This window comes from Anopheles moucheti, chromosome 3, assembly GCF_943734755.1.
Source record: "Anopheles moucheti chromosome 3, idAnoMoucSN_F20_07, whole genome shotgun sequence".
NCBI classification, from domain to species: Eukaryota; Metazoa; Arthropoda; class Insecta; order Diptera; family Culicidae; genus Anopheles; species Anopheles moucheti.
This window is the reverse complement of record NC_069141.1, coordinates 79,919,702-79,940,332: the sequence shown is the minus strand read 5'-3', so window position 1 is coordinate 79,940,332 and position 20,631 is coordinate 79,919,702. Positions and strand designations below refer to the sequence as shown.

Here is a 20,631-nt window from a genome sequence, read left to right as displayed (position 1 = left end):
GACCACAGCGTTAATCGCAGTAGTAGCGGCGTAACATGACCACGTGCTCGTACAAGCGTGTGACGTTTGATGCATTCGATAAGGTTTATTAAATATATGTATGTATGTAGTTGTACATTATGTAAAGCAGCAGAAACACAGCGAAAGTACTGTTTTGGGAGAAGAGTTACAAATTTGAGCGTAAATCCCTAGAAATACTTTTCCCCAGTGTTAAAGGGTGATCCTTTCGCTTGTTAGCTGAGGTACCATTCGCTAAATATATATATATATACACAGAAACTTTTCAATGTTAGACACCTCGCCGTCAATGGTATGGACTAATAATACACACTCGGATAGAGTAGAAGCACTAGAGAGTCGCATTCTACAAGACTCTTCAAATGCACCTTCGATGGGTCAATACTATGCTGTTGGAATGCTGTAGGATTCAATGTCTGCCTCCGTTGGGAATGTACGGGTCTAGAGCTACGGCAAAGTGTTTGAGATCTTTCCACTAGGGACCATAAACACAGCGGACACTGTTTACGATGATCCGACGCTAGCACTGTGCGTCAGTAGCATGACATCTTCGGGCAGGGGATGTCGTTTGTACTGCCGTTCGGTCACGAGAAATACGACCAACCCACCGTAAACGATGTAGAGCAACCCGATCGTGTTGATCAGAACAGCCTGGGGTGGTAGTGCGGAATAGTTCTGGCTGCAGGAGAGAAACGCTCATTAAATTGTGATCCCTTTCATTGGACAACCGTTCCGCGATACTTACACCGAGAAGATGGCTTTTTCTAGTAGACCCAACAGTGCGGCAGCGATGGCCATTACAAATCCAGCTACTCCGAAAAATACATGCACCGGCATGTATGATGCCCGCAGCTGTTCACGTACACCCGGGAACAGATAGGCCGCGAACCCGAAGACGTACTGCGCGATAGAGAGCGGAATTAGATTGCTATTGGACTTAGACATTAACAGCCAGTACTACCTGTAGCGAGAACAGTATCACGGCGGACAATCCAACCCACGAGTGTAGCGTGTACATGTTCGGGATCGGAGGTTTGGCGAGGTTGTGCGAATCGAACACGGCCACCAACGCCACCACGGTGAAGATGAACGCAGCACCGTGAATTGTAGCGTGCGTAATCTTAAGCGGCTTCTTACGAGCGTACCGGAATCCACGGTAGATCAAGATGGCTACAAAGGAAAGATCATACTCATGAGCGATGAGACCAAGATTGGTTTAGACAAGTACGCACAGTTGCCGTAGAGGAATATCATGCCAACTGACATGAGCAGTGGATGCCAGTTGAACTGTATGGATGGGCGTGAGGACCAGCCCAGCCCGTTCAGATGAATGCCGATCCAGCAGCTCACCAGAATGATGATCGTGATGCCGACCAGTTGCGTCACCAGGTACAAGATTCGGAAGTTGTTCAATGCTGAGGGTGGCGGCGGACTATTATCCATTTTGTAGCCGGAGGGGTTCACGTTACGTCTGGGTTATGGTACTGCTATGAGAATAACCTGTAATCAGAAGATCATTCAGATATAAGAATCGTGAATAATTTAATGAAGTCTTGTGTTGTGAGTTAGATGTTAGAATAATCTATCCATATCACCAGAACTGAGAACTTATCATTCTCAGAAATTTTTGGTATGTTAGACCGTTTGGAATCGATGTCTAAGTTAGTCTCAAAGTCCTTAGGTGTCACAAATAGTCTATTGATTTTTTATAATACTTTAGTTAAAATATATAGTTAGATAAGTTTTTGGATCTATGCTGTGTACTTTTTTTATCTTGTCGTTTCATTGTGATTGAGTTTAGTTACATATGCGTATATTTTTTATTATATTAAAGCGAACCAGTCAGTCTGATTTTTGGTCTATACGCAGTTCAGCAGTCTACCATTTACGCCGTATCGAATTCGCAAAAGGAATAAACATTCAAAGTAAGCGAAAATCCAACACCTACCAGCTGAAAAGCGAACTGTAAACAGAGCACATTCGATTCGTTTTGCTTATGATTGCATTTCAATGCAAGGGAAAACCCAATAGCAATAACACAAACGCAATACCGCTCCATGGCTCAAAAGGAAGCGCTTGCGGTACTGATTGATGGACTATACCTGTGCTTGAGATGATGTATTACACGGCTTTAATTACATACCATCGTTACATAAAACAGTAATACAGATACAGTAATGGAATGTAGGCTATCAATGGTTGAGTTTAAGTTTTACGACTAAAAGCTTGAACTTCAATGATTCACGATGCAATTGAACAATTCAAAGTGTTGTTGTTCGCAGCTGAAAGTCATTTAAACCATTAGTCATCGATCCTCTCCTTACCATAGGGTGATCGTAATAACACAAGCAATTTAAGACCGTTCGTTCTTTTAGTGCTACGAGTTTGACATCTCTGTACAAAACGCCCATTTAGCGCAACGCAATAGAACAACTGTTCAAATAGGTTATTTGATTCATATCGAACTGTTACGCAAACTCCACAACAGAAATAAAAACAATCAGACTCAATACCGACAACTAACGTTTCTGGTAGTTGTGTTTATTCATCTAATGAGAGCCACCTATCGGTTCGATCGATTTATTATATTTGCGAGATACCTTGCCTTCATTAGTCTGTCATTAGCTGACCATCCAATTACTAGCTATCTAGTTCAAAAAGTGATTTATTTTAGAAAGTTACATTCCCCGCCTTATACCAACAACTCATCACATGTGCGTGGCACCGTGTCGATGTCATTAGGCGGAAGATTCTCCTCTCCAAACGTCCTTGTACTTGGCACGCACACACCTACGTTTGAGGATTGTCTTCCGGTTTGTCGAGATTGGCTTCGATAACGATCACGATAACGTTCTTCCTCTTGAAAAAGGAACTCCTTACGCTACGTTTGCGATGGGTGCGTTTCATAACGGCAGGAAATGAACTTAACCTAGTCACAATTGTATTACGTCAACCATATCCACCCGGGCCCGATTGGTTGGATGATATTTTATTCCATCATGTGCTGTCTCAAGGTGGATTTTTTACCGAAGAAATCTGATTCATCAAATTTTTGGGGTAATTTTTTGTAACGGCGAAACATCAACATCAAAAGGCGTGGACAAATTAAGTCACTTTCATACATTCGACCACCGAAGGACAAGCACACGGCAGATGAGATGGATCAATTTCCATTGCCAGTGGTGGGCATTGTTGAGGTTAATGATGCTTTTTTGCAAAACAGAATTGGGATTTATTCACTACAACTCTTGAGATGATGTTTCGAAGGAACTTAATGCATTTAAGCAATCATTGAAACTCTACTCTTTTGTAATTTTTGGATTGGAATTTCGATTAAAAGAAATAAAATTCAAGCATATTTTTTATTGATCATAATTTCGTCCTTGTAGAATGCTTAGTTGAAAAGTTGTCTCATTTACTAAGATAATCGAATTTCCATGTGAGTATGACATCGGAATGGTCTAAAGAAAAAGAAAACTTTAACGAAACGCCTGTTGCTAAGGCCTCGGAGAAAAATCGTCATCAGCCTTTAAAAAAATTCATAAATGTGTTTACCCAATTACTGTGCCTTTCCTTCATTTTATTCACAATCTTGTCATTCAAAAATGCACGCCTTCAAATAAATATTTACGAAAAAAAACAAAATATTTCTCCCCCCAGAGCTCAGCTTGTTTTGCTAACTTTTCTGCTTTCTCCCCACCGAAATCCATTAATTTCCCGCGGTGAGCCGAAAGCAACAGAAACATTCCCATTTCAATGCCATGACCTGGGAGGCGCCATCGACAAATAAAATAATTGACCGCACAGTATTTTAATCATACGCCGCATTACACTGGTTGGTGTGCGCGGAAAAGGGACGTTTTGTGCGAACCTTTCTGCTACCACTTGGAACGAATGGTACCGCACAATATTTACTAGGAAGTTTGGAGAATTACTTTTCCTGCCATTTTAATAGCAAAATAAACCACCGCAAAGAGCACCACCGCTCGGGGCACTATTTCCGGGGCCAGGGTTAGTGGGCGTTTAATTAATTCAAACTGACGTTCAATTCAGTGGTCAAAGAGGTCTAAAAATATCACGTTTTCAACACACTTTCATGTAAAATGTAAAAGCCAACCACTCGCGAGAGTTTTTTTTATTGATTTTTCACCATTTCCATTCAACCGGGTGGTTCGCGCTCGTGTGCCATCCCAAAGCGTTCTAATCGCGAGTCAAGCACGTTCCACACGTCATATGTGAAAGATAAAGAACAATTTTCGGTTGCTTTGCTGCTTTTCTTTGCTTCAGCTCACATTGCTCGCCCGACGCGTTTGCAGATTCTTTCACGTTTCATCAACATGGCTCGTGTGGGGGAGAAACGCTTGACATTCGCTTGGTTTATCTTGTAGCTGATAATGCTAGTGCTGCGGTGTGGAGCAACGGCACTGGATGATACGTACGTACGGAAGAGAGGTCGACTGAAGGAGGTTTTCATACGTGAATTAAAGATTACCGTAGATATGTGATCAAGGACTGAGTGAGAAAGTGGGAAAAGACATTATGGGTGTAAAGGTAGAAATAATTCATCTGTAATGAACGGAGTTGTTCTATCGATTGATACGACACTGGGATAAAAGATGCGTTTTGGTGTTAAAAAACAATCAGAGTACTCCAAAATAGATTTTATAAATTTCAGCAGATAATCTGCTCTGGAAAACCAAACAACGCGTCCAAAACCTGGGAATATAACGATATATTGAACGAGAATTCAGCAGAAACTTTGAAAATGCTTTGAGCTTTAACGTTAATGGATTACAAATCGATTGAACTCGAAAAAATAATTTAGAAAGATAAATAATTATCACTGACACGTAAAAACTAAAAAGGATAATCAGGAATTGAACAGATGTTTTTTTATTATTATGAGGCGAGGAATGGAACTTTACATTGTTTGGCCACATCAACTCATCTTCAGTTGAGAACTACTAAGAAAAACGTGATTTATATTTTAAGGGTGTTTGTTTTAATGTTTCGAGGATCATAAGTTTTATTTTTCTAACAAAACTAATTAAATTTGAAGTATTTTTGTGATATGTATAAAATGATTGGTTATCTTAATTGGTCTTAATTGCAGTACATTAAGACTCTATCAACTGCAAATAACAAGTTGATTGTTTTCTCGTTTCATTATAGCGACTTGTCAACCGATTAGCTTAACCGTATAAAATTCCCATACATCCCAGCTGCTTGTACCGGTACACACCCCCCAATCAAACCCTTCGTGTCTTCCACTTTAGCTCAAACAAACGAACAAATTGTGACATTCATCCAGTCGGCCACGAACATACAGCCACGTAGAGAAACACGTACCGGGGTCCATTCGATAAAAAAACTACAGCGAACTAAAAGCACATAAACAGTTTCTCACATACCCACACCTGCCCGGTCCGGTAATTTTGCTCATTAAAACGCACGGAGCATGAAGGAAAGAAGCAGAAGAAAAAAAAACCATTGGCAAAAACATTTTCCTTCACGACACAACACGACGGGCATTTTTCTTCATTCAAGCCTACACGCACGCCCTTTCCTTGACCCAAACTCTTGTACGTGTGTATGCTGATTTTGCTTTCAGCCTTCTGCAGCTTCTAAGCAGGAGTCGCAACAGGAACAGCGAATTGTACCATACAACATGCGGGGGGCATGGAGTCACATATGTTGTTCGTTTCGGCCGGAAAATGGTAGAGTAAATTGACGTAAAGACAGCATCACATAAAAGTTAAGTGTACGAAACCGGAAAAGTTTGTAAATAATGACAGCTTTTCCTAATAGTAACAACACTGCAGCAGAGGAGCGGCAATGAACAACACTATTCAGGGTCAACACACCGAAACAAAAACAAACAACTTGTTGAAGGGAGCTGTAAAAGTTTCTTTTTAAACGAGAACACACACCTTCAAACACACAGACACTCCCCCCTCACACACACACACACACACACAAACGCACAGTGAAGGAAAACCTTAAGACACGCTTTTCCACCTGTAACGAATTTGGGGAGGGTAAGTGTAGTAAACTTTTCCCAATCAATCACCACAAACCATCTGGTACATCTGTTGCATTAACTTCGCACGCACACTGGCACGCGCAGCTCCCATTGGAAAAGCTCCCTATTCGAGGGATGGAAAATTCATTAACCGAGACCTGATGAATGGCACGTTTGCTCACGCTTGAGGCATCATTTCCCATTGTGGTTGGAATGCAATTAAAACATTCTTGCAGTAAGCGATGAAACGAATGAACCGGATGGAATAAGTTCTACCGGGAATTAAACTTAAATCGTTCTTGTAGAAGTAAGTAATGGAAAACACATTAAACTTCATAGGACACTGAATGCTTCCATCACCATCTGGTACACTCGGCGACATGCGGACACACAATTTCACCCCACAAACAAGTACAGCAGATGTAGAAACGGGATTATCCCGCTGATGGGATGAGGCAGAACTAGCATTACCTTGTTTCCCTGCCTTCCTGTTGCTGCCCCAAATACGCACACGCACCACGAAAGGCTTGGATATTCGCGGCAAATGGTTGAGAAAATGAATATCCACGATAAAACGCACGAGACCGATGCGCGGAACGGTACCGACGGGCAAAGCTGAACTGAGAGCGTTCGCTTCTATGACGAATCTGTGAAGTATCTGCGAATAAACGGTTTGTTGGACCAGTCCGCTGGCCCGAGGGGTTGATTTATTCAGTGGGCACAACTCACCCTCAACTGGCTGTTTTTCGTGCTGAGAAAGCGAGAGAGACAGACCAGCAAAAGTTTAGCTAGCAGAGAGTGTTGATAATGCGACACGCAGTGTACTAGAGCTTTTATCAAACGATCAGCGAAATCACTAACGAGAGAAAGAGAGCGCTTTTCGTTTGGTTTCTCACTCGATTATTGCAGAGCTTACGGGAAAACAGTAAGCTACAAAAATGGCGAAACCGAGTACTTTTTTACACTGTTATTTTCTTTTCTATTATTTTGTTTTTAAATTTTGTTTATGGTCTGTTTTTTCTGATTTTATTTGTTACTGTTTCTTCTTCTCACAACTACAAATTCTTGGAATTTTATTCGAATCATTTAGGTGTTTTTTTGTTTTTCTAATTGCTGGCGCACCGCAAATCTTCGATTATTGTTTGTTTGTTTGTTGATGTTGATGCCGTTTTCTATTTGCTATCACATAGATTATTCATTTCCTTTGAAAATACTTATCTTTCCCGTGCCCGGAAATACGTTACAGTAATGGTCCGGTACGGAGAGACAGAGTTAGTCATTGTGTAGTTTAATAAATGTTTATGAGCCATTTATATACAAATCCCACCGTTTTTTCTTAAAACTTCACATTTGGGTGTTTAATACAAACACATGCAAGCACACTTAATGAAATAATTTGATTTAAATTTTTAAACCTAACGCCCTTTACAGCAATCGGCAAATTGTCGTTTTGATGTAATTTGTTCTTCAACTACATCCTCTATTTATGGCACTAAAAGCTCACATGTTTTTATTTGCCCTTTCTGACTTATTTACTTTTACTTTATTGACCCTAGATAGATCGTCCAGCAATTATTACGCCCTTTACCGATTAAATGATATCTCTTGTCTGGGAGATGTCAGAAACTGTATGTACAGCTTATCGCCACTACCCGGCGTGTTTGGCTGTTACAATTTACAGCGCTTAACGTATAAATTCATACCGAAATCTTCAATGCACGTTATCTTCTTCAACAGAGCGCGTTGTGATTTACTGACGCTTATTCTATTCTACTACATTGTTAAGCACACTGCACTTGTTCGAGTTCATAATAGGTACAGAAATAATAAGCTGGTATTTTTTTAAACATACCTTTCAAAATTGCATGATATAAGCGTCTGCGTGAAACGAAGCGTGGAACAGAGACACTTCAAGCTTCTCATGCATACCATGATGCTCAGCGATACGCTCAAAAATCCGACGGACTTTCAAGATAAATACCCTTGTTTGTGATGATCTTTTAGGAGATATTTGCGACAGTTACAATGAAATTTCAAATTTATTGATTCGTAACTACGATCCTTCCAGTTTGGTGACGAACAGGTTGTTGATCCTGCCCTTCCTAATTGGGTATAAAGTCCGGCAGCTTCATCACGACTTCCAGTAACGCCGTATTCCATTTTCGCACCCCGTGAGAGTCTCCTGTGTAAAGTAGAAAGTATCTAATTTTTTATGTTTAATTTCTTGTCCGATTGCAGATACGGTGCCCCACGATCTACTTCATCTACTGATGTAGTACAGCTCAAGTGACTACTGACTACTTAATCTTTCTCGTACGATGATCTTCGATGAGGTTAAGCTCAGAGCTAAGCGTTGAATGGTTGGTTTCTTCTGCAGTTTTTGTATTTTCCGTTGGTTTTACTCCTTTGGTTGTTTTCCAGTTGCTAGATTCCATGGTAGTAATTCAGATAGAACAACATCTTGTAGAATTTCCGGCTTTTCGCCTTGCTCTGCTCCAAATGGTCGTGATTTCCAAAATCTGCGTCCATTTCATCGAAACAACACCCATCTCGTGCTAGAACTGAAAGATCTTATAAATGGTTGTCCATTAAACGTCTAGGATTGGTTCTTTCAACTAATTCAGTCACACAAACAAACCTATCGCAATCAGTGTTACTTTTTAAGCGCATTTGTTTAATTTATTACCGGTTCGTTTTGGAGATGGGGATGAGGAGATGTAAAAAAACAAGAACGTTCCAACATAAAATTCAAGACAAAAAGTACGGTGCTAAATTATGATGGTGACTAAGAATGTGAAAACACTATGTACAAATTAATGCGTTCCACGAGACTGGTGGCCTCTTTACGTTACGCTGCCTGCTGCCTAATCGTACGCGCCTTGCGTTACGGCTAAGAGATGCTCCTCGCTAACCGAGAGGGATGGACACGTCGTTCATGCCATACCGCGGTCCAGTGCAACATGGTTCGGTAGACTACAATTAAGGGACACAACATGTCATTTTATTATCATATTCGCTCACATTCATCACCTATCAAGACCCACCCGCGTTTAAAGTGAGGTTTGGGCGAACTTGTGTCTCTCTTTTTCTCTTTCTCTGTTTGTCTGAAAGGTCCGTGTATTATGAGTGCTTTGCGATTAACTTACGAACAAATCATAATTATAATTAAAAAAAAAACAATGCAATACAATACAATACATCATCATCATACATTACAATATTCTATTTAATACTATGGGCTCAAACATGCTCATGTTGTTCCATTTGTCCGATATTCACTGTTTCTTAGCAGAGCCTCCGCCTAGGATAATCACCATTTTCGTTAAAATCAAATGTATCCTTAGAAAGGAAAAAATCGCTTAAAACGCTACTATTAGACAGGGGAGCGATTTAAACTGATATTTCGTGTAGGTTTTGTTATGGGTAGATAAGTCACTTCTTCCTAATGCCTGGAAAGCTATAAGGAAGGAAAGGAGGCAAGTACGGATTTCATTTCGTTCATCACTGCCATGCTTCAGATTATAAAACTTGTCCGTGGACAACTAGCTGCGGAACTACTGCTGCTGTGGCGGCTGTCTTCTTTTTTTTCTTTGCTTCGTTAATTTAACATAGTTTCACCTTCCTCTAACACACGTTGGTTTTGTTTCATTCGCTCATCTTCTCCTAACACAAGTATATTTAATAACTTAACAGAAGAAACCCCCTAACGAAAGATAAATTTTTCACTTTATGTCCAAACACTATTGAAAATGTCCCCTTTTTACCTTCGCTCTTTCTCTCTTTTGTTCACATTTGCCCTTCATACGCTTTTTCAATGGACGGTCGGCAGTAGGCAGGGACTTGAATAGGAGGAGAGATCTCTCATTCATAAATATATGTAATAGTGCACGTTACATCCTTTGCGGCCTTGGCCTTCAACTGGAGCGAACACGAGAAAACATTTTCAATATTCAACTTATACTTCATACACGAAACACACGAAAAAAAACCTATTTTAACGGCTAGTACTTGGTACATGAGGAAGAACAAATAAACGTTAGACAAAACAAGCAGCTAATAATTTTGGAAACAAAACAGCGACTTAGCGTGAAAAACGATGTCATAGTATCTTGAGGGGAATTGTTATAGTTCATAGTATCCTGCACAATCTGTTTGCCACCCGGAAGTTATTTATTCCTTTGTCTAGTTCCTGCGTTTTTCAATGTTTCGTATCCATAGGTAAGGGAAATGGACCATTTTTATTGCGTGCAATCCATGCAACCGGTCCACCAGGCATACTCTCATCTTTTCCGGCACATTGCTATTGTCCTGGCTGTCATCTATAAATCTTGTTCGATTCTACCACCAACTGCGAACCCTGAAATATGTGTTTTCTGTCCTCCGGCAAGCTTTGTGATACGAGTTGGGTTTGCTGTTTGTAGTGCGTAAGACTAAGCAACGGGAGCAACATTTCCTGTTGCAGATTGGAGTCCGCATTGGGTCTGTCTACTAAATACCGGAAAATCTGTTTTTGATACCTCTTAGCCACCGGTGAATGACGAAACAGAACACAGGGCATCGCGATATCCCAAAGGCCTGAAATCATCTTCCATTACATATCCTACTATCCGTTCCTATTGTCCTTTAGGATCTGAAACGACGACAAAGCTTTTTAAAACAGCTTCTTCTTTTTGGGACGCACTAGCGTTTAGCGGGCTCTGTATATCGCACGTACACCGACCGACTTCCACTGGCAGGATTGAACGATCGGAACTACTCACAATTTGCTTGCTTACTCTGCTTTGCTTGGGTTTTACAAGGGCTTCGTTTCATCCTGTTTGCGATACTTTCTTCACAGCTCACTTTTTCGTCGGTGTACCACGCTGGGTAAGGCTTTCGAACCGTCTAAAGGTGTAGTTGATGAACACCCAATCCTTGAGCACTTCCCCTTCCGGTTGCGGGTGGGCGGCTGTAAATGAGTGGATAGATTAGAAGACATAAAAATGTGTGGATCTTGCGAAGGACAAACATTTTCTCATTGCCCATCAACACTTACGTATCTCTAGTGCTACGTCCGGAAATTCGTCAAAGTTCGATGTATCGTCAATCGAGCGCACTTCCACAGGTATGGCCGCTGGTCGCTCTCGTATGTGCTCCCAATCGACACCACGGAAAAATTGCACTAGCTTCAGATCCTCAATTCCTCGCTGCGAACCGAGTCTATTTCGAGGGGGAAAACAAAACATGAATATAAAATCTATTTGTCTACCAAATGATAAACCAAAAAAAAAAACACATACCGTCGTTCGGCTTCACAGCAAAATTTCACTATCGTATCACGAGCTTCCTCCGAGATGGGCGTCTCTGGCGGAAAGATTAGTGTTTCCCGCCAGTTCATTACCTTCCGGTACGTGTCCTGCGGGTTGTCCGAGCAGAATGGTGGGTAGCCCATCAGCATCTCGTACATGATCACACCGAGCGACCACCAGTCACAGGCCGGCCCGTACCCCGTCTGGAGAAACACCTCCGGTGCGATGTAGTCCGGTGTGCCGACAGTACTGTACGCGAGTGCTCGCCGATTTCGCTTCCAGCTTTCGGCCCGTCGCTTTGAATCCATCGGGCTCGCACAGGTGCCGATAAAATCGGACGGTTTAGCCTGCGATAAATCACGGTAGAAATCGGTACGATGCGATTTCTTCAACCCGGTGCAGAGACCAAAATCGGATAGCTTTAAATGGCCACGCGCATCCAGCAGTAGATTGTCCGGCTTAATGTCGCGATGTATGAAACCGAGCCGATGGATCGAATCGATTGCCAGTGCCGTCTCAACGATGTAGAACTGTGTGCACTCCTCCGATAGGGTGTCCTTTTTCATCAGCAGTGTCATCATATCGCCACCCGGCAGGAACTCCATGATCAGATACAAATTTACCGAATCCTGCAGAAAGGGAACGATAGAAGAATTGGTTAGCAAACGGAACGGTTCGTTGGTTTATAACATCGTTCTACCTGAAAACTGTAGTACATCTTTACCACCCACTGATGGTCAGCCTCCACCAGTACGTCCCGTTCTGCCCGCACATGGGCCACCTGTTCCTTTTCGAGCATGTCCGCTTTGCGCAGGACCTTCATCGCGTACACGTGCCCAGTGTCTTTCTTCTGCACGAGCCGTACCTCACCGAACGCACCCCGTCCGATCACCTTGAGCGCCTCGAAATCTTCCACCCCCAGCCGGGACCGTTTAAGGCGCAAAAATTCCGTCTCCTTCTGGGCGTGCTGCATTCGTTTCTCCTGCCGCTGGGACTCGGACAGCGTTTCATCTTTGAGTGATGCTTCCAGCTTCGCCTGGCGCTGTTTCCGCTCGCCGTGCTGTGTGATCAGATTGCTGTAGTAGTTCTCCAGTGTCACCTTCGCCTTCGTTGCCTTATCGAGCGTGTGATCGCTGAAGCGAACCGTGTTATCAGTCGCCGTCATGCTGCCTGTCAGTGGTACGCTGTTTGCGCCTTCCGTTTCTAAGCCGTGTTCGGAGCCGTCTCCCGGTGCTCCGGCGATACCTGCTGGTTAACTGTCTGCCAAACCGATCCGTTTTTGTCCGCCCCGGTCCGGAAGGGTGGGTGTTTAGAATGTGTAACCTTCAACCGTGCGCGATGAGTAAGGCCTGCAAAAACGTAATCAAACAAACATGCATTAAACATCAGCGTGTTGTAATAGTGTTCTGATTAGAATGGGTCATTGATTTCATATCTACTTCGACCATTTCTTTCCCTAGCAACCCTAGACGAACACTTTGCTTTGCATCTTGCTTGCTTTGACCCGCGCAAAACGCAGAAAACGGAAAGCGACTACAAAAGGGCGCCTAACTGACAATGGAGAAACCGTGTGTGGAGTAAAAGTGAACCCTTTACCTCACTACGTCATTTTATAGATGGAAACAAAAAGCAGGGAGAAAGAAAATAGCAACGAATGCAAATCTAAACAGTGTGCCACAGTGCCTTCTGGGGCTTTTTCTGTATGTTTATGCTGTACCACCACGGTTTCCCCGTGTCTCAATCTAATTGTGCTGCAACAGCACGTTATGTGAAGCTATTGACAAGACGGTGGACAGCCGGATTCATTCGAACACACCGAAACGATTGCTCACACCACCCCCAGTGCGCCCAGTTTTGAAAACATGATGCATTTTACGTTGCAATACTTCAGGTGACATAAAAAGCTCTCGCTTTCTCTCTTCCTTCTATGCTTGTAACGGGAAAGGGAAACCCGTTCCGCAAGTTGTGGGAGCACCAGTAGACAAAGAACGTACACAATGGGTTTAGCAGGGGCTTCTGAACTTCGATAACGCAAGGACGGTTTGACGGTGTGGTTTTATTGTCACGCACATGTCCAATCAAAAGAGGCACGTGCATTTCTTCGTGGGATTGCATTGAAGTGTTCATTCGATATTTCTTGATTTTGCATGAAAAGCCATACATTACAGGGATCGTCAATCTTTCCGGGCTTCCTTTTGTTTCATATTCCAATTCATTGCTTGATTTTTTGCAATTTATGAAAAAATTCTAGTTGGATTTCGATGCTCGATAGGTAGGTTTCTTCAAAGAAATCTCAAATGGCTCATGCAGAACTATAATTAGTAGCGCAAAATCTGCCAACATCAGACAAGGAAGACAAAATTGAACAAAATTTGCTAAATTTATTAGAATGGAAAGTAATCTACTACATAAACAACTCTGAGGGGAGCTTCATGTTACAGGTAAGTGCATCATATGCAATTTGGTTTTCGCAGTGGTATTCGCTAGAGAGCTATGTAGAGATTGGTCTAACTGTAGCAGACGACCACTGCTAGCAGTGCATTCATCACCTATTGCACTTCATTGCAATGGCCCTTCACGTTTCGCTTCAGAACGTATGGAAAACGTATCGATGGAAAGAGGAAGGCTGAGAACAAAAGGGTCAGCTGAAGATGGTTGGAAGGGCACGCGCGCACTACAAACGCTGGACTCGCTCTAGTGTACGGGGTTGACACCACAAGAATCCTCACGCGCTGGTGGAGGTGTATTTTTATGTAACGGAGTAAAACGAAAACTGACAGAACCATATCATCGTCATACTGTACGGCCTACTATGCAAGCATTCATTTTTCACATCTTGTCGATGAAAAGGTGAAATGGTGAAATGTTTTCCCATTTCCCTTTCCATCTTTTCTCCATCTTCCCTCTATTCGGTTATAAAAAAAGCAACGATGTCATCCCACTGGACAATCGGAAAGGCGGACCAAACCGGGAGTTGGGAAGATGGAGCGCTACAAACATACGCACTTGGCCCGTCTTCGTGATGATGCAAAATAAATAGAAACGCTACGCAAACAACATATCACATCATCGCGCAATAAACCACATTAGGTACACACGCACGCACCACCGCGAGCATACACGCGCGCATACACTGCTAGTTTACGCGGAAGCACCTTTCGCAGAAGCTGGGTTTTTTGTCCTGTTATTATTATTATGCAAGAACTTTTCCGCAGTTACGAGGAAATGCTGCAAACACGGGCACATTTTGTCGAGTGGTGGAAAACCATCGATTGCTTCACCTGTCGATTCTGAACACTCTGCACCAGTTCCTGGCTACTGCTGACCAGGCTAGTTGCTCTGGTTTTTGCCGTGTTTTTCCTTCGTCCCCCCAAAACAGAACAACGGCGACACAGGGCACGGAATGCAACACAACATGTACGCACCACCTTTCGGGACGACGGTACCTACACCTTCTCCGTGCTGCTGATGACGACGGTGATTTGTGTCGGGCGCACGAATCGAGCGGACGTTTGGGAGGAAACGTAGGGCCGTAGGGCAGCACAACGAACGCACGCACGGCTCCACACACTGCTTCCCTAACGGGATTTCCACTTCCCGAGCTGGCGTTTAATTTGCTTCCAGTTCTGACGAGAAGAGAAAATGTATTTACGTACACTGTTGTGCTGAAATTTCTTTGTAAATTAACCACCGTCTCTGACAGGGTCGAACCCACAGCTCGGTTTGTGCGTTGATGCGATCACCTTGCGTCACGAACGGCCCTTTGTCGTGTGCGAGAGTAGACCAGCTAGCTATGATTTCTCTTCACAAAGCCCTTTTGGTTGTGGGGAATACTATGCAGCTGGAGTTGACATTTGGACGATTTATAAATATGATATTTTTTTATTTAATTAGGCATTTTAATCATTTTTGAATGCTCCATCTAGCTCGGATACATGTCAAGTTCACTGTCTTGATAAATTACACCTTATAAATGGCTTAAATTATATAAGAAACAATATTATTTATTCATTCAACCAATTCACATCTGATCTATAATCATCTTGACTAGCAGTTGCTCGACGTTGGAGCAGACCGTCTCGCAGAATAGAAAACATAAACAAACACTGCTCAAGTTGTTTCAGCATTTTTGTGATAAACGAATAATCACATTCAACACTACCGCTATGGAGAACATACTGGAACCGAGCAGCTCGGACGACAACATGCCATCGGATAATAAGAAAGATCTGCAATCACTGCTCTCGTCAGAAGATGACTTCTTCGATCCACCGCCATCGTCCAGCCGACGAGACTCGTCTGGGAATGAAGATAAACCGGACCTGCAGACGGAATTTGAGGACATCATAATGCCCGAAATGGGACACGACAACAGTATACCAATGCTGGTGAAGGAACAGAAAGATCGCGAGCGTGATAAACGCAAGGAAACCAAAAGCAAACGTGAGCTAGAGGAAGAAGAGCTTGAAAAGATGCAGTGAGTATTGTCTCGTAAATTGCAGTATTGCGATCAGAACGGAATAACCAGCATGGTTTTCATTTCTACAGGGTGCTCGTTTCCAACTTTACCGAAGGACAGTTGGATCGGTATGAAATGTATCGCCGGGCTGCATTTCCCAAGGCGGCCGTAAAGCGTCTGATGCAAACCATTACGGGGTGTTCGGTTTCGCAGAATGTTGTGATTGCCATGTCCGGTATAGCGAAAGTCTTCGTAGGCGAAGTCGTTGAAGAGGCTCTGGATGTGATGGAACGGGCTGGCGAAACCGGTGCCATTCAACCGAAGTATTTACGCGAAGCGGTTCGGCGACTGAGAAACCGTGGACACATCCCAACCGGGCGCGGTCACAAACAGTTTTTTAAGCTTAATTAATTGTACAAGAGTGTAGATTGTATTCATTGAGTGCATTGTTCTATAAGCATGATTTTTAATCGACATTATATTTCCAACTGCATGGATGACGAAATACAAGGACGCGATTGTTCATGTGATACTTTTGATGAATCGTGTTATCCTGTATATATCCTACCTCGGAGCCCGCCATGTGTATACAGCTTATTCCACCAGCTGTCAAAAATCTTCAACAAAAAAGCGAAACCGCATCATTTTCGATGCGGTAAACATTTTGTAACAAAAATCGCGTGAAATACAGTATATTTCATAGCTTAAAGCGCGTAGCATACGTGTTACTTTATCCTGTTTGTGTTCTAGCCGTTCTAAGCAGCGAAAATGGTGAGTTTGTACAGTAAAAGTCGAAATAAACACAGGGTTCCCTTGACGGTGCTGCGACAGGTTATGGCGTCTGCTTCTAAGGAATACTGCTACAGAACGGAAAGCAACACAACTTCTTCAAAATTTTCATGACCCCTGTTCTTTTCTTACGATTTTCCAGACGATCGGCAAAAACAATAAAATGATCCAGCTCCTGAACTACAGGGTGCGGATCGTGCTCCAAGACTCGCGTACCTTCATCGGCACGTTCAAAGCCTTTGACAAACACATGAACCTCATCCTGGGAGACTGCGAGGAGTTCCGGAAAATTAAGCCGAAAAACACCAAGCTGCCGGAGCGCGAGGAAAAGCGCGTGCTCGGGTTCGTTCTGTTGCGCGGTGGTAACATTGTATCACTCACAGTTGAAGGACCGCCACCACCGGAGGAGGGCCTTCCCCGCGTACCAATACCCGGTGGTGCCGGTGGGCCCGGTATGGGGCGTGTGACGGGTCGAGGCATGCCGGCCAACATTGCCGGAGTTCCGGCGGGACTGCAGGGCCCGGTGCGAGGTGTTGGCGGACCGTCGCAACAACATATGGCACCGGTGGGACGAGGCCAGCAGGTGTCTGCCCCACCGCAGATGCGTCCGATGATCCCTGGAGGACCACCACCGGCCATGATACCCGGTGTCAATCCGATGGCCGGAATGGCACGTGGTGCACCGCCACCGATGCGAGGGCCACCGCCGGGTATGATGCGCGGTGGTCCACCTGCCAGACCGTACTAGTACGACATTCACCGCTGGCAAATATGATTAGGTTTTACTTTTCTTTCTCCTCACACATTTCCCCGGAATGGTTCCGTTAATGGAATCAATATACAAATAATAAACACTTTGCTCCCATAATTGCGGATGTATATGTAACGTTTGAAATAGCGAATAAAGATAAACGAACTTCACATGAATTTCCAACCAACCTGATTCGTTTTCATGCACCTAAGCTAATTTTAACACAATTTGGCGGATTCACACGCGACACGAGAAAGTCTGACGGAATTCGGGCATCTTGCTCATGGCGTGAATAAATTCAAACTCTCCGATGTTGCCATTGTTTTGTAGATCGATCTCCTTAAGAAGCTGAAAGCAACAGCGTTGGAAAGGAAACAATAAATGAACAAAGAATATGTTGCAGGTCCATGTACACTAGCTTACCAGTTCAGCAATAGTATTCTTTTCCTCCGGTTGCAGACGATCGTGCTTCGTAATCCGATCGCAAAGTTCCAGAATGTCCTCTTTTGTTATGAGATTATCATTATCAAAATCTGTAGAATAGAGAAGAATCTAAAGCATAGAATCTTTAGGTTCCTTTATCGAAGCTGATATCTACCGTAAATCTGAAAAGCCCAAGTAGCCTTCACCGAGAGGGGACACTTCTCGGAAAGCACGCTAAACAGATCCAACAGATCCTCGAAGGAAAAACGATCATCATTTTCGGATGAAAACACGTGCAGCAAACGGTCACGGAATGGATTGTGCTATATTAGTTAAGGTTCAAATGAACAAATAAATAAAAACTAATCAATAAACGCTCGCTTCTGGCGATAAACCATCTTCCTTACCTTTAACTGTGGAAACAAATTAACCACGTCCTGTTCGGGAAAACGTTTAGTAAGCGAAAACTGACGCCCACCTTCGAGTATCAGAAACTTCTGCAGGATGAAAATGATTTCCGATTTACTGAGGTACGTTAATTCGGCGTACTCGGACAGCTGTTCGTTCGTTATGATGCTCGTCTTAGAACCCATGGCACTGGCCGATCCACAGAAGTGGTCAAAAATATTTAACTACCCTTTTTTGAACAGGCGATAAAATCAATTACAATCAATAAAGCGTTCCACTCGGTAAGAATGTGTACGAGAGACAAATCTACACCGAACGGGTCGGCGTATCGCTTAGAATCAATTTCCGTTAACGATCAATTACCAAAACACGCATTGATAAACGCGAAAGACGTTTTATTATTTTATTTTGTATTATGCCGAAAACAAATGTACCGCACGATCGTGCGGCCGGGTTACCCGATCAGTAGGGTTTCGCGCGATGACTAACGTGTAGCTTTTGCTTCAATTTTGTACTCGCGCTATTGATGATACTGGCTTGTTCCGACCCATCCATCCGGCACTTCCACAGCGCAATCAAACCACATTCGCCCGTTGCAATCAGATACTGGTCCTGTTGTTTGGTAGAAATAATGGTAATAAAAAAAAAAGAACACGATGTAAAGATAAGGCTTCAAACCGGGCGTCGAGTGATAACGATGGATAGGCGGAAAACTACTTCAAACAATCCAGGCACGAAGAGGCACTCAGGAAAGCGTACATTGGAGGAAACCACTTAAGAAAAATGAACTGATGACAAACGCAAGTACACAAGCAAATAGAAGGTTTCAACATGGGGTGAAAGTAGGTACCTTTTCGTTGTACACGCTAGCGCGAACAATCTGTTTGTTGCCGTTGAACGATCGATCGGGAAGTAAGCATTTGTTGTCATACCTTAACGTCCGTAAACAGTCCTTCCTGAAAGTCGGCGAAAAAAGAGTTTGATTTTATGAATCCCATTAAATGTAGGAGATCTAGCAAACCATACCCTTTGTTAAAGTTGGAACCAGCCAGTACGAACATATTTCCATTGCCATAATTATGCGTACCGACCACGTTACAATCGATCGCCGATGTGCGTCGCATCGACTGTGTGATCTGCTCACGGTTAAACAACGCCACACTGTCCTGACTTTCAACATCGTACAGATGGACATCGTTTGTGGTCGTTACGCACGACACCAGATCGCGCCCGGTCGGGTCCGTGTGCCAGTTGATTGCATCGATCGCTGTCTCCACGTTGAAGCAGTACTGTATCGCATCGTCCTCGGTTAGTTTGGAAATGTCAAACACGTTGATCAATCCGTCCACACTGGCACTAGCACACAGATCCGGACTGGTGGGATGAAAACGAACGTGCGTGATGTCGTCACTGTGACACTCCCAGTAGCATCCGAGATATTTCCTTTCCCGTACGTCAAAAAAAAGCAGAAAACTATCACCATTCTTCTGCACCTCGCTGGACGCACAGAGAACACGATCGTTTTGATTAATATCGCACGAGGATACGGTCTTTTTTGCACCTTCGGAAGTATCTGTTGTGAAGGGAGAGCGAATCTATGATACTCGAATTGTGCCGCACAAAGCAGAATATCTATTACCTTCGAAACGATGCACCTCAGAGCCGGTTCGTACATCGTACAGATAGATGTCCCCATCCTCTGTACAACACACGAGATTGTTTGGATCACCATTGAAGAACTTTACGCCGCGGATCGCGCTTTCATACCGGCCCAGTGACCCATTTTCAAGGGCAAGTTCACCGCTCTCACGTACCCGATACAGTTGCAATTCTTTGCGCGACAAACCAACGGCAAACGTATCATATTCGCACGACTGAGCAATGTGTAGTCCACAGGTACGCTTTAAGGATGCAGCAACTTCGGATGCGGGTGATATTTCCTGCTGGAACAATTTCACCAGCTCTTTGGCGCTGCACGAATCCGTATCAGGAACAGGAGATTCTTCGTCCGAACTTTGGGGATCTACAATAGGAGAGATTTTTTTTTAAACTTGGTTTCTTTTGTTTAATCTGTAACTACAAACCTTCAAACATTTTTATAAATGTAACGAAATGTATGATAAACCGATTTTACCGGTGGTTATGTTTTCTAATCGTTTTATATTCTAAAACATAAACATTGAACTACACGTGCCGGTTGGTGCTTTGACAACTACCAAGCATTGCGCTCCCAGCAAGCATATTTTAAAATTAAGACGTCGTACAGCGAGATGTTTTATCGATTTTGCAAACCCTTAAACAGTTCTCTGGTAGAGGAACTTGTAATATTTGTAGTTAGTAAAAGATGTAATACTTATTCATGTTCCTGTTTTTTGTGGATTTGTCCTGTACATTTAATTTTGTTTCGTTTTTCAAGTCACCTTTGACAATCATGCTTATAGTCAACAACTGTCATTTCTGCGTTTTGGGTGGT

The 20,631-nt window shown here is 43.2% G+C and overlaps 6 protein-coding genes across 13 annotated transcripts; 2 read left to right on the top strand and 4 right to left on the bottom strand.

Moving 5' to 3' along the window:
• Nucleotides 1-77: 77 nt before the first annotated feature.
• LOC128301935 (plasma membrane ascorbate-dependent reductase CYBRD1) lies at nucleotides 78-6,666 on the bottom strand. 3 transcript variants are annotated; one of them, XM_053038614.1, is made up of 5 exons: nucleotides 6,512-6,666; nucleotides 1,251-1,518; nucleotides 980-1,188; nucleotides 764-918; nucleotides 78-697 (listed from the first exon to the last, which is right to left on the bottom strand). In XM_053038614.1, exons 2-5 carry the CDS (start codon nucleotides 1,459-1,461, stop codon nucleotides 523-525), a joined length of 750 nt encoding a protein of 249 aa, XP_052894574.1. In that variant the 5' UTR covers nucleotides 1,462-1,518; nucleotides 6,512-6,666; the 3' UTR covers nucleotides 78-522. The 3 variants fall into 3 exon arrangements, with proteins under 3 accessions (XP_052894574.1, XP_052894576.1, XP_052894575.1); XM_053038616.1 differs by lacking the exon at nucleotides 6,512-6,666 and adding an exon at nucleotides 5,368-5,377 and having other exon boundaries at nucleotides 1,251-1,433; XM_053038615.1 differs by lacking the exon at nucleotides 6,512-6,666 and having other exon boundaries at nucleotides 1,251-1,524.
• A 2,033-nt stretch (nucleotides 6,667-8,699) lies between these two features.
• Nucleotides 8,700-15,094, bottom strand: LOC128302110 (serine/threonine-protein kinase tricornered). Of its 6 annotated transcripts, none has more exons than XR_008287366.1 (6): nucleotides 14,610-15,025; nucleotides 12,029-12,677; nucleotides 11,320-11,957; nucleotides 11,076-11,239; nucleotides 10,801-10,988; nucleotides 8,700-10,670 (listed from the first exon to the last, which is right to left on the bottom strand). XR_008287366.1 is itself a non-coding variant. In XM_053038842.1 (6 exons), the coding sequence occupies exons 3-6, from the start codon at nucleotides 12,491-12,493 to the stop codon at nucleotides 10,879-10,881; spliced, it is 1,377 nt and encodes a 458-aa protein (XP_052894802.1). In that variant the 5' UTR covers nucleotides 12,494-12,677; nucleotides 14,610-14,954; nucleotides 15,020-15,094; the 3' UTR covers nucleotides 8,700-10,878. The 6 variants fall into 6 exon arrangements, 5 of the variants coding, with proteins under 5 accessions (XP_052894802.1, XP_052894801.1, XP_052894803.1 ...); XM_053038842.1 differs by having other exon boundaries at nucleotides 8,700-10,988; nucleotides 14,610-14,954; nucleotides 15,020-15,094; XM_053038841.1 differs by having other exon boundaries at nucleotides 8,700-10,988.
• A 320-nt stretch (nucleotides 15,095-15,414) lies between these two features.
• Nucleotides 15,415-16,321, top strand: LOC128303219 (transcription initiation factor TFIID subunit 11). Its single transcript, XM_053040095.1, has 2 exons — nucleotides 15,415-15,805; nucleotides 15,877-16,321. The coding sequence occupies exons 1-2, from the start codon at nucleotides 15,495-15,497 to the stop codon at nucleotides 16,196-16,198; spliced, it is 633 nt and encodes a 210-aa protein (XP_052896055.1). The 5' UTR covers nucleotides 15,415-15,494; the 3' UTR covers nucleotides 16,199-16,321.
• Nucleotides 16,322-16,407: 86 nt separating this feature from the next.
• Nucleotides 16,408-17,473, top strand: LOC128303220 (small nuclear ribonucleoprotein-associated protein B). Its single transcript, XM_053040096.1, has 2 exons — nucleotides 16,408-16,558; nucleotides 16,719-17,473. Exons 1-2 carry the CDS (start codon nucleotides 16,556-16,558, stop codon nucleotides 17,322-17,324), a joined length of 609 nt encoding a protein of 202 aa, XP_052896056.1. The 5' UTR covers nucleotides 16,408-16,555; the 3' UTR covers nucleotides 17,325-17,473.
• Nucleotides 17,435-18,343, bottom strand: LOC128303221 (calcium and integrin-binding family member 2-like). The gene is made up of 4 exons (XM_053040097.1): nucleotides 18,158-18,343; nucleotides 17,926-18,073; nucleotides 17,751-17,860; nucleotides 17,435-17,675 (listed from the first exon to the last, which is right to left on the bottom strand). Exons 1-4 carry the CDS (start codon nucleotides 18,341-18,343, stop codon nucleotides 17,565-17,567), a joined length of 555 nt encoding a protein of 184 aa, XP_052896057.1. The 3' UTR covers nucleotides 17,435-17,564.
• Nucleotides 18,344-18,604: 261 nt separating this feature from the next.
• LOC128303218 (WD repeat-containing protein 89) lies at nucleotides 18,605-20,446 on the bottom strand. The gene is made up of 5 exons (XM_053040094.1): nucleotides 20,243-20,446; nucleotides 19,798-20,181; nucleotides 19,185-19,731; nucleotides 19,009-19,114; nucleotides 18,605-18,770 (listed from the first exon to the last, which is right to left on the bottom strand). The coding sequence occupies exons 1-5, from the start codon at nucleotides 20,250-20,252 to the stop codon at nucleotides 18,621-18,623; spliced, it is 1,197 nt and encodes a 398-aa protein (XP_052896054.1). The 5' UTR covers nucleotides 20,253-20,446; the 3' UTR covers nucleotides 18,605-18,620.
• Between the last annotated feature and the right edge of the window lie 185 nt (nucleotides 20,447-20,631).

Coding starts and splice junctions, on each gene's coding strand:
- LOC128301935 (XM_053038614.1), bottom strand. CDS start 1,461: ATGGATAATAGTCCGCCGCCACCCTCAGCATTGAACAACTTCCGAATC. Junction 919..979: donor TGATACTGTTCTCGCTACAG/GTAGTACTGGCT, acceptor TCTATCGCGCAG/TACGTCTTCGGGTTCGCGGC. Junction 698..763: donor GAAAAAGCCATCTTCTCGGT/GTAAGTATCGCG, acceptor TCTCTCCTGCAG/CCAGAACTATTCCGCACTAC.
- LOC128302110 (XM_053038842.1), bottom strand. CDS start 12,493: ATGACGGCGACTGATAACACGGTTCGCTTCAGCGATCACACGCTCGAT. Junction 11,958..12,028: donor AGATGTACTACAGTTTTCAG/GTAGAACGATGT, acceptor CCCTTTCTGCAG/GATTCGGTAAATTTGTATCT. Junction 10,989..11,075: donor GGACGTAGCACTAGAGATAC/GTAAGTGTTGAT, acceptor ACTCATTTACAG/CCGCCCACCCGCAACCGGAA.
- LOC128303219 (XM_053040095.1), top strand. CDS start 15,495: ATGGAGAACATACTGGAACCGAGCAGCTCGGACGACAACATGCCATCG. Junction 15,806..15,876: donor GAAGAGCTTGAAAAGATGCA/GTGAGTATTGTC, acceptor TCATTTCTACAG/GGTGCTCGTTTCCAACTTTA.
- LOC128303221 (XM_053040097.1), bottom strand. CDS start 18,343: ATGGGTTCTAAGACGAGCATCATAACGAACGAACAGCTGTCCGAGTAC. Junction 18,074..18,157: donor ATTTGTTTCCACAGTTAAAG/GTAAGGAAGATG, acceptor TAACTAATATAG/CACAATCCATTCCGTGACCG. Junction 17,861..17,925: donor TTGGGCTTTTCAGATTTACG/GTAGATATCAGC, acceptor TCTATTCTACAG/ATTTTGATAATGATAATCTC.
- LOC128303218 (XM_053040094.1), bottom strand. Junction 19,732..19,797: donor TGAGGTGCATCGTTTCGAAG/GTAATAGATATT, acceptor CCTTCACAACAG/ATACTTCCGAAGGTGCAAAA. Junction 19,115..19,184: donor GGTTCCAACTTTAACAAAGG/GTATGGTTTGCT, acceptor GCCGACTTTCAG/GAAGGACTGTTTACGGACGT.